This window comes from Parasteatoda tepidariorum, chromosome 7, assembly GCF_982258835.1.
Source record: "Parasteatoda tepidariorum strain Cologne lab strain chromosome 7, Ptep-v5.0, whole genome shotgun sequence".
Lineage (NCBI taxonomy): Eukaryota > Metazoa > Arthropoda > Arachnida > Araneae > Theridiidae > Parasteatoda > Parasteatoda tepidariorum.
The window spans coordinates 4,787,161-4,798,890 of record NC_141761.1 but is presented as its reverse complement, the minus strand read 5'-3'; the positions used below and the strand labels follow the sequence as shown (position 1 = coordinate 4,798,890).

At 32.5% G+C, this 11,730-nt stretch overlaps 1 protein-coding gene across 1 annotated transcript in view; it reads right to left on the bottom strand.

Annotated features, from left to right (window-relative positions):
• Window positions 1-1,426: 1,426 nt before the first annotated feature.
• The window catches only part of LOC147806755 (uncharacterized), a 52,294-nt gene continuing 41,990 nt past the window's right edge, over window positions 1,427-11,730 (bottom strand). Inside the window, exons 7-10 of the mRNA XM_087167149.1 lie at window positions 10,296-10,347; window positions 8,385-8,444; window positions 6,115-6,496; window positions 1,427-3,183 (exon numbers count right to left, since the gene is read on the bottom strand). Of these exons, the coding sequence (XP_087023275.1) occupies window positions 2,990-3,183; window positions 6,115-6,496; window positions 8,385-8,444; window positions 10,296-10,347 (688 nt within the window). The 3' untranslated portion in view covers window positions 1,427-2,989. The remainder of the gene's footprint in view (window positions 3,184-6,114; window positions 6,497-8,384; window positions 8,445-10,295; window positions 10,348-11,730) is intronic.

The following is an 11,730-nucleotide window of genomic DNA, read 5'->3' as shown; positions in this document are numbered from 1 at the left end:
TGCAATATTTTCCAGTTATGATTGATATTAAAGATGCTTGAAATGTTAAATATTAAGTTAACTCATAATTTTGAATATTAATAGGCATGTAATTCATAAAAGATAGTTAAAAGATTTCTTTAATCAATATAAAAAGAGAGTTCTGAATAAAAATAAACAGAACATTTAAAAAAAAAAAAAAGTTTTGAGCTGATTTCTATAGATGAGGTTTGTGTCATTATGAATTAGTAATACTTATTTTAATATTCAAGCAAGTAATAATCTGTTCAGAAATTCTATTTCTACAGGGATTTTTTTAAGAAACCTACTCAATTTTAGGGAATTTTCTAAAATACACAAAGACTAGCATTTTCACAGTTTTAATTAAACCAATAGACCAGGAGAAACAGGCAAAATCTAGTAGATTACTGGAAAATTCAGTAGAGTTTGCAGCTATGATTATATCATATCAAGCCATTTAAAAGCACTCATCAGGAACGATTGGTTTCTTTTCAAGATTTTTAACCTTTTGACTATAAACCTCAACTCAACTTATAGCAAGATCTGACTACATCCCTGCGCAACAAATTGTTTTTTCCCCCAACAATTGAGGATAAGCACTATTTGGCATGGAGATGTTTTAAACGATTGCTACATTCCTTCATTATAAATCTACTATGCAAAGTTATCTTACTGCATGGCATGGTTAGATAGAACATTTATATATTAGTCCATACAAACTGGTGACTAGAAAATATTACTAGTTCATACACATTTACAATGGTATACACTTACATACAACTATTTAATTTCTTGTTAACAAAAAAAAAAGTTAATAAAGTGAGTTTAAATGAAAAATTACTATACAGAAAGTGTGTGATGTTCACAATTATGAAATATGATATTTTAGACAATAACGCAAACCAAAACATGAAACTGAAATTCAATCATCATAAACATCATACTATTTCTTTACATCATGTCTTGTTGAACTGGGGGACATTATATTATATATGATGTTCCAAGTCAAATTTAGTTCCATACATAGTTTAATAAAACCATAAACCATCACTAAAATTATATTTTAACAAAATTTCAATTCAATCTATTATAAGCATAATGTTTTAAAATTCTAACAAGTTTAACTGCAACTCAACCTCTACGAAACTAAGAACCCTAGCAATTAAACTTTATAGAAATTTACATAGCAACAGAACAAACAGAAAAAATGCAGAGTAAGAATGAAGACTAAAAAATTGAAATTATTTTAGTACCTTCATGGCTTCTGCAGCATCATTTCCATCTAGACATCAGCTTGAAATTAAGAATCCAAATCCCAAAAACAGGTGTTGATCTTGCAATCCAGAATATCGGTAAAAACTGTCTTCTTGTAAACTGAGATCCTCCAAAAAACTATCCTTTGTATCGAAACTCACCAGTGGATCTGTTTTTTTTTTCAAAGTTCAAAGTATGGTTCCGGCAATGGATTACCTCTTCCTTCCAACAAACGACTTTCAAAGACAGAGACAGCAGCACCCGACTTTCAAAGATAGAGACAGTAGCAAACCCGACTTTCAAAGATAGAGACAAGAGCAAACCCGACTTTCAAAGATAGAGACAAGAGCAAACCCGACTTTCAAAGAAAGAGACAGCAGCAACCAGACTTTCAAAGATAGAGACAGCAGCACCCGACTTTAAAAGATACATAGAAGCAGCAAACGACTTTCAGAGATAGAGACAGCAGCAAACGACTTTCAGAGATAGAGACAGCAGCTAACGACTCTCAGAGATAGAGACAGCAGCAAACAACTTTCAAATATAGAGACAGCGGCAACCCGACTTTCAAAGATAGAGACAGCAGCAACCCGTCTCTCAAAGATACATAGACAGCAGCACCCAACTTTAAAAGATACATAGAAGCAGCAAACGACTTTCAGAGATAGAGACAGCAGCAAACGACTTTCAGAAATAGAGACAGCAGCAAACGACTTTCAGAAATAGAGACAGCAGCAAACGACTTTCAGAGATAGAGACAGCAGCAAACGACTTTCAGAGATAGAGACAGTAGCAAACGACTTTCAAATATAGAGACACTAGCAAACAACTTTCAAATATAGAGACAGCAGCAACCTGACTTTCAGAGATAGAGACGGTAGCAAACAACTTTCAAATATAGAGACAGCAGCAACCCGACTTTCACAGATAGAGACAGCAGCAACCAGACTTTCACAGATAGAGCCAGCAGCAACCAGACTTTCACAGATAGAGACAGCAGCAACCAGACTTTCACAGATAGAGCCAGCAGCAACCAGACTTTCACAGATAGAGCCAGCAGCAACTAGACTTTCACAGATAGAGGCAGCAGCAACCTGACTTTCAAATATAGAGACAGCAGCAAACGACTTTCAAAGATACATAGACAGCAGCACCCAACTTTAAAAGATACAGACAACAGCAAACGACTTTCAAAGATACAGACAACAGCAAACGACTTTCAAAGATACAGACAACAGCAAACGACTTTCAAAGATACAGACAACAGCAAACGACTTTCAAAGATACAGACAACAGCAAACGACTTTCAAAGATACAGACAACAGCAAACGACTTTCAAAGATACAGACAACAGCAAACGACTTTCAAAGATAGAGACAGCAGCAAACGACTTTCAAAGATAGATAGACAGTAGCACCCGACTTTAAAAGATACATAGAAGCAGCAAACTACTTTCAAAGATATATTGAGGCAGCAGCACCAGACTTTCAAAAATTCACAGAAACATAAAAAGCAACACCTGGTTTCAGAGATATATAAAGAGCAACACCAGACTTCATAGATAGATAAAGAGCACCAACACCAGACGTTCATAGAGAGCTTTGGCATAAGATTTTAAAGATACTTAGATAACACCACCGTCATTTTATCATAGACAGAACCAGAAACGCATCTTGGAACCAGAAAACTTGTCTGCTTTAGTCTCTGAAAGGCATTCGACAATCTCAAGGCAATTTTAGCACATTCCTGCATAGGAAAGGTTTCCTCTTTTTCTTAGTCGAGGCTTGTTCTCCAACATTTGCCTTCTTGACACCTTGACTCCAATTGCTTTGCTGTAGTCTCTCAGTCGTTCTGCTTCGGTAGTTCGTCTACCACGCCTAACTGACCTAGGAGTGCTTTGGTATGATGTGGAAGAACTCACGGAGGAGCCTTTAAAGAAACAAGAAACACAAAATTAAACAATGAGATGACAAATAACATAAGTTTATATAGGAGAGATTGGGGTAAGACAATATAGCACTTCTTATTTGCATATCATTTAGCAGTTTTTCCTCGCAATCAAATTTCTTCAATTAACAATAGCGCTTATCTCTCACTCCTTTTTCGGCAACCCCATATTAATTGAGAGACGAAAAAATAACTGCCATTGTTTTAAATTTACCGAATCAACAATCACATGTTTTAAAAATAACATCAGTGATAATTGCTAGCTTATAACTTTGTTTGACTAAAAATAGCTCACTGCAAGTATTTAAATATTTAATTATTGTATATTTGCCAAGTCAGATGAATTCATTGAGCATTACATAGTAGCATGTATTTTCTTCGTCGCCAAATTTATACTTTTAAAGTTGTATGAAACCATGCGCTTTTTTTATAGATAATAATTTTCTTCAAACGCGTTTCTATAAATTTATTTAAATTGAATGGAGAAAAATGTAAATTTGAAGGCAAAATTAATGATTCGTTAAGCAGAAACGTAATTATTGATGCTTAATTTAGGTAATATATTCATTATGAAATAAAAATTAAATAAGCAATTCACATGAAAACAAAAGTAATGGAGTAAAGATATTTATTTGCCTAGAAGAACAGTAAGAAATCTTAATACTACCATTCATGACAATGATGCTTAAATAATGTTGCTACTATGTTAATTGATATGAAGAACTTCTGTACTAAAAAGCGAAAATAATGGAGAGAAGATACTTTTTCATTTTAGAGAGCCGTAAAAATCGTCATATCATTACTGACACTAATGCTTTATTAATACTATGTATTAATTGAAATAAAATAAGCTTTGTGCTAAAAAGAGTTAAAAAAAGAGAAAAGAAAATTCATTTAAGAAAGCCGCAGAAAATCGCCATTCACAGTTGAAGCTTAATTATTGTGTACTACTGCTACTGGTTGGTATTATGTACAAAGGCTCCAAAAAAAAAGGATCACTCTGAATAAATTTTAATCTAATGATTGGATCTTCATGTTCCATTACATCTTAATGGCACAAGGGTTGAAGGAGATGACTTCAAATATGCTACTTAATAAGTGCAGACAATATTTCAAGGTACAAAATAGTAAAAATATACTTTCTCTGAAAAAACCTACCTTTTTTTTACAGATTTGGATTTCTGACACACAAATTATAGGGGGGAGCCGCAGTCTGGGAAATAGGGTCCCTATAGTTTGATCGATAGACCGCTCCAAAGTTTGAAACCCTTAGTGCTAATTATACTTTTTGCGTATTTTGCTATATCTCGAGAGCTTTTTAAGCGAATTAAAAAACTTTCACGCGCAACTATTAAATTCATTTGTCCAAAGTTAAAGCCATGCAAAAAACAGCTTTTGATAAACATTTATTTCATTATTTAATAATTGTTCAAAAATTTTGAATTGTAAAGTTATAAAATTTTTTGCATCATTTTAAAGAATGTAATTATACATAACAAACTTCAAAATTTGAGTAAAATGGAATTTTTAGAAATCGAATTATAAAAATCTGACTTTTTTTGAGTGTTTAAATGACTATAAATCAGATAGAGAATTAGTCATGCACAAAAATCCTTGACAAATACCAATAAGAATTATATTTTTTCAAAAACTATCGGCTTTATTTGGGTGTTACTGACAAATTTATTTTTTCTAAAACTCCAATAATGAAGGGTTAATATAATAAGTATCAAATTTTCTAATATAGGTATAAAATAATCTATTGATATATTTGGTAATTATTAAGAACAGCACCAATACTAAGTTTTAATACCGATAATTTAGTTAATTATGGTCCCTCCTAAATGATATGTACCGAAGAAAACTACTTGACAGTGGTAAATTTTAATTTTTATGAGATGGCCAAGAACAGTAGCATCATGCCAAGTGATGCTAAATACATTTTATCTTTATTCTACAGGGATGAACTACAAAAAGCTAGTTTTGCTTTCTTCAATAACGTAAAGACACCAATAAGGGAAACAAATAGCATTAAACAAAAAAAGTAAAATTATTTTTGCTACATTAATGGAAAAACTTAGTGGGAGAACCAGGTAAGTGACATTTTTAGAACGAAAAAAAGCCAATTTACTCTTTCAACGTCTAAAGAAATCTTAATGCACATTGAAACTTCGGTCTCCTTCAACAAGCTACCACGATCAAAATTTTAACTAGGGCTTAATGCTATTCCAATTTAATATTGTTTTTCTTAATTATTTGAACGAAATTAATGACGATATTATCACTACTTTATTTACCAAAATTTCTTCCATTTTCCAGTAGATTTTTACTTTTTATTTAAAAATGTTTTAATTTTTGTCAAGCCTAAAGTTAGTCTTAACCAACATAAAAGGCATCATTAAAGTGAAAAACTTTAATCACCACCTAAAAATCCTAACGTCTTTCGAAAGCGCTGAGCTCTACTTTTTTTATTTGTTTCAGGCTCCAATATATATACATATAAATTTATTGTCTATTTAATTCGCTTGAAAAACGCATTTTTAATCATGTTCAATTTGCTTTTAAATGTTTTTAAAATTTGTTTTTCATGTTTAATTTGCTTGTATATGAAGCATTTTTAAACCCGTTATTATTTTTACCTGTGCGTTTTTTGATAAAGCATGAGTCATTTTTTTCTAGCATTGCTTACCAATTAATGTGAATAAACACTGCAAATTTGAAACAAAAGTTATTTACCCATAAATAATTAAAGTAATGATTTTATTTACAACCAGAATATTAAAAAAATGGTTCTTAATAGGTAACTTTAATCAAATGATCTATCCATAAATGAAGCAAGGTTATCAGCATTGTTTCGCGCGAATCTTTATTCTGAAAAAAATAAATAAATAAATATGAAATAGTATCCCTTACTTGATGGGGATGTAGGAGGACTGGGAGGGGATGTAGGAGGACTGGGAGGTGAAGAAGGAGGACTAGGTGTTGGAGAACTTGGGGATATTGAAGAACTCGAGGGTGTTGCAGGACTGGGAGGAGTAGTTAGGGTTCTCGAAGATGCTGATCCAGGAGAAGGTGCTTGCAGAGAAGGTGCTTGCGGAGGAGAAGGTGCTTGCGGAGGAGAAGGTGCTTGCGGAGGAGAAGGTGCTTGTGGAGGAGAAGGTGCGGGCGGAGGAGAAGGTGCGGGCGGAGGAGATTGTGCGGGTCCAGGTGCCATTACGTTCATCAATAGAGTAGCGTGGAACGTTAATCTCCGATTTTCTCTTTCACTCCTTTCCAGTCTTTCTTGCAAAGATCTCTGTATGTAAAGGAAATGCAAAGATTTATAAATTAGTTGATAATCATTACACTTAAATTAGAATAAAGTAAAGACTGTTAAATGAGTAATAAACAGTTTTGAAAATTGCATTGAAAAATAGGATGTTCTTATTTTATCTTCTCTCTTATTTTATCATATTTGACTGCAAGCAAATTATTCTTTAATAGCGATGGTACTATCCGACAAAACATGTAAAGATTAAAAGGTTGAAATGTTTGACCATTTTCCCCAATTGAAACCCTGTTTTCGAGATTTGCCATGTTTTGTGAAACAAAAATCTATCGCAAGAAAGTGCATTCATTCAAAGAAAGTATATTTCTTGTCCTATTGTGTAACTTAAAGTAAAAACTTTTTTACACTGATGTCGTACCTAACGTATGTATTTAATGATCTTCAAAGTTATTCACTTAATTTTCTAGGTATCATTAAATGAGTTTCAATAAGTATCATTCAATGCACGACAAAGAACGTTTCAAAAAAATTATGGTAAAATTTTTTTCAAATTTCATATTTTGATAGACAAATTGCTGGTAGCAAGAATAATCTTTTAATGTACGACAATGTATATTTAATCTAAATAACACTACACAACAATTGAAAATTCCTCATCCGTGATAAAAAATATTCTATTCATCACTAAAGCAATCAATATTTTTAAAACACTATTTGATCTTTTTTTTAAAGATATTTTACAAAAATTATTGTTTCCAAAATACATCTGGTCAAAAGTATCAAAACACCCTTATGCAACAGTCTTGTAGAAGCATATTTTAACCCTCCAAACGTTAAAGGTAAAATCGTACTGAACTTTTCCTTGCTACGCTCTATTTTTCTCATTCAATAACATAGAAAAACTAGTTTTTTCATACAAAAAAGCCAGCTTCTGAGAGTTTGACATCTGAGTGTTAGTCCTGTCCTTTTGCCTCGTCGGTGTCCTGCATCATCAATGACAGTCTGTACACGTCTTGACATCCTGCACTGTACGATTTGGCTGGTTAAGTAATCTGTGTTCTAATTCACCTTAAGGATATTCAATTAGGGTTCAAAGAAAACCCTTCGAGTTCTGAAAAAACCGTTCCGAAACCTATTTCGACAAGCTGTATGTCCTCCACGATTGCAAATTTCTCCCAATACTTGATCCAGTAGCTTCCTTGCCTTCTGGATTGGATTCAAAATCAAAAGGCTACGGAGATGAATATTAGCAGTCGTAAACCTAAAATTAAGTCAACTGTTCAACAACGGTTATAAAACTTCAAGTCTAGAGTTGTGGTAGCGTAGGAGATAGAGCGCTAAACTCTCAATGAGGTGAACCGAGTTCGATCCTAAGCCATGGCTGGTCAATACAAGTTCCGCAAACCGCTCCCACCGACTCCAGTGCTGACATAAAAATATCCTCAATTGTAGAATGATCATTGGCTAGATTCCCCTTGCCGTTAGGCTAACTGAGGGTGATTTTCGTGGCTTTCCTTTCCATCTAACACAAATGTGGATTAGTTCCATCAAAAAGAACTATTCTTCTAGATTGGGTTCAAAATTACAATGCTACGGAGTTCATAATAGGTTGATCGGTAGGCGTAAACTCAAAATTGGGTCGGTTGTTCAAGTACGGTTACAAAATAAAATAAAACTGCAATTTTCAATGTTTGAATAAAGCCAGTAGGAAGAGAAATGGGCTGATATTAAGCCATATAGTTAGGAAAGAATATCCATAGCCATTTCAGAATTCATATCACATGGAACTAAGGGATCCATGTAAATCAAATCATGAAAAATACACTTTCAATAATTTAAGTGGGATGTCTGAATCCTGTTATATTTTTTAATTTTAAAAAAACTTCTAGTTTCAATAAAATGTAAAAGTTCTTACGTTTTCTGCTTCCAATGAGGCAAGAGAACTCCGGAGCTGCGAATTTTCAGAGGAAAGTTGCTGGAAGAGAAATTTAAAAAATATATATATAATTACATAAGAATTCATACAAAAAATTCGTGTTCATGAAACACAAACACACACCCCCCTAAAATAATAAAAATTGTACTTCGAGCAAACAAAATTACATTTATTACTTAAAAAATTCTTAAATTTTGTTCTAAATCACGAAAATGTTATGTACCATGGGGAAGCATATCAAAGCGTTCCACAAACAAAATCTGCCTAAAAAGCTAATAAAAAAACAAATTTGCTTTTTTAAAAGAATTTTTCAATATTACTATTTAGAATCAATATTACACCAAACTGAATCCTTTGGACAATAATTTTGATTTTTCTCCGGACATAATCATCGAGTCAGAAAATAGTTAAACACAATCAAAATAAATAACAACTTATTTCTTTGACTCTATGATACTGCCAGTTCAATTTTTTTCAAACATTAGACTTATCTTTAGTTTTGAAGAAAAAAAAAGCAATAAATAAACATCTAGGGAATTGTTTGAGTTCCTCCTGTGGTCACACCTTAATTCTTCTTTACTGGTTAAAAATTTTCTCGATTAGATACATAGACTAAAAATATAAGTAGACTGTTTCCGCAATAAAGTCACACTCACTTTGAAACCAAGACTTGTCTAAATTATTTCCTAAGCTGTTGACGGAAAAAGAGGATTGGTAAGCAATAATTGATGCTTATCCCTATGTTCTGTGATAATAGTAGATAGAAGAAAAAATTCGATGTCACACATAAAATGTTTTTTGAGGTAGAACGTGGAATTTCACATTTTCCTCGTGAAACGATATTAAAGACAAATGTTGTCTACCCTTAGAGACGAAATTAATCCAAAAAAAATTAAAAATAAAAGAAATATTTACAACATCAATTACTCAGCTATCATTCGTGTAGTTTACCACTAGCATTTAACTAGCTAACAAACGCTTAGGAAATTTTGAGTAAAGCTTAACAACTTTCTAATAAATAATTAATAATAAACTTCATAATAAATAATTAATTCATTGCAGAGTATTTTATAAATAACTTTAAAACTCTTTACAAACTTTTTGCACTAGGATGTATAAAATTTTAGATTTTGAATTACCTCAATAAATAAATCAGCAACAAAACACCTTAAATTACCTTTGATCTGTCGGACGCACGAGGACTCAACTTTAATGGTTCAAGGGGGTGATCTCAAACATGATAATTAGTGTCCGCGATATTTTAAGTTGCAAAACCAAACACAAGAATCTACTTCTTCTGAATAAATGTAACTTTCTCGGTGAATTATGATTTCTAACTCTTAAACACAGAGGGCAGTCACAATGTAGGAAATAGTGCCCAATATTGCAAGTTTGAACCTCCTGCTAATTTTACATTTAGCAAATTGGCCGAAGTTCGAGAACATTTTAAGCGAATTGAAACATTTTCGCACATCATTGTGAAATTAATTTATTATTATGAGTTTATTCATTTTACGTAATGATAGGGAAAAACTTTCGAATTCCAAGGTATCCAAGTTTTTACATCCTTTTAAAGAATGTAATTCTTTACGTAAAAAAGTAAATAAATAAATAAAATAAAAAAATTTAACCCCAAACGGCAGAAAAGTTCCTTCGAAATCAAATTTTAACTATCTTTCTTTTCTTAAAAAAATTTACATCACAGGTTTATTGAGTAGGTGATCGAGTCGAAAGTAATTCAAGGAGTTTTGTTTCCTCGCACACCGATTATATAAAGCATTACTTTGCCGCAAATCATCAATGTTTCGAAATTTAAAAGTGTTTGCAGATTTATATCTTTCAATGATTTTAATTGTGTTTTTTCAAAGATAAAGAACATGGTTTTCTTACGGAGTTCTCTTCCTCGACCCTGCTGAGATTGGGACTCACAAAGGGTGGAATCCTGAAATAGAAAAATTTGAAGTTTATGAAGTACACTTGGCAAGAAATGATATTTTTATATTTTCTTAATTAAGGACAATTTCTCGTTATTAAAGTTCAGAAAGCTTTCTTTTTTTTTTACACTGGAAGGTTGAAATTGAGCTAAAAGTATTCAGAGTTTCTTACCTTTGGTTCCCCTGAATGTTATACCAATAAGACTTCAATTATATGCTGCTTAGATTATTGAGATAAGTTTGGAAAAAAATACTTTAAAATTTTCTAACACTGTAACAAAGTAAAAAGAAAAGAATATTTGCTTAGCCAACATGATCACCAGGTCTGAACCCTTTGGACATTTAGATGCCAACTTTTTCAGCGATTATTTTTTATTGAAAGACTTGTTACTGGCTCGCACTTAAATACCTGCTTCAGTTCTACAGATACGTTACTTATGGATATTGATTATGTCTTAAGTACGGGCTGGGATAGCCTGGTTGGTAAGGAACTAGGCCCATGACGAACAGGTCGTGGGTTCGATCCCAGGTCGGTCGAAGACTGCCCGTGTAGTAAATGATGACCGATGCATGTTAAATCTGTCGAATCGCAAAATTCCTCCATGTTCCCATAACAAATAAATACCTCTGGGGGTACTGATCCAGGAGTTTCCTTCTCTTCTGGATCGGTTCAAAATTACAAGGCTAGGGAGTTAAACATTAATAGTCACAAACCCAAAATTAGGTCCGCTGTTCAACGACGCCTTATGCCTTAAATATGCCTTAAGTACCTATTTTGTACCTATTAGACTGACAAAGTGAACACACAAATGAAGGAAATAACCTGTTATTCTTGGATTATCTTTTTATTTCTTTGCAATTCAGTTTGTATTTTTAACGAAGGATACCTGGTCTTACATATTCTTGCGATTTTCTTTTCATGGTCCACAGTATCATAGATAATACAGTATCCCACGAACAGTATCAGTGGATCTAACGGTTGAAAATCCCTCGGACGTCATTTATATTCGGAACTCTTATATTACATCTCGTATTAATATGCATACATACTTCTTCTGAAGGGGTTTAACATACATTCGACGTCCAATCTCTGCTTCCTCTTTTAAAAGTTTTCTTTGTTACAGATATATAAGGATTTTATTTCCATGTAAGTTGGTACATTTCTATCACATAAAAATACATTGAAATGGAATTTTCCCTTTGTCATACTGAACTCAAAAATATTCCTTGCTCTATAAAATCAGAACAATTTGAAATTTAATGAAGTTTTTTTGTTTAAATATATTATATAAAACAAGTTTTGAAAACATCTTTTGAAATAAATATTTTTTGTAATTTTAATCAAATGTAATTTTCGCAGCTCTAGTGCGTAACAAGTACTACTATTAGTA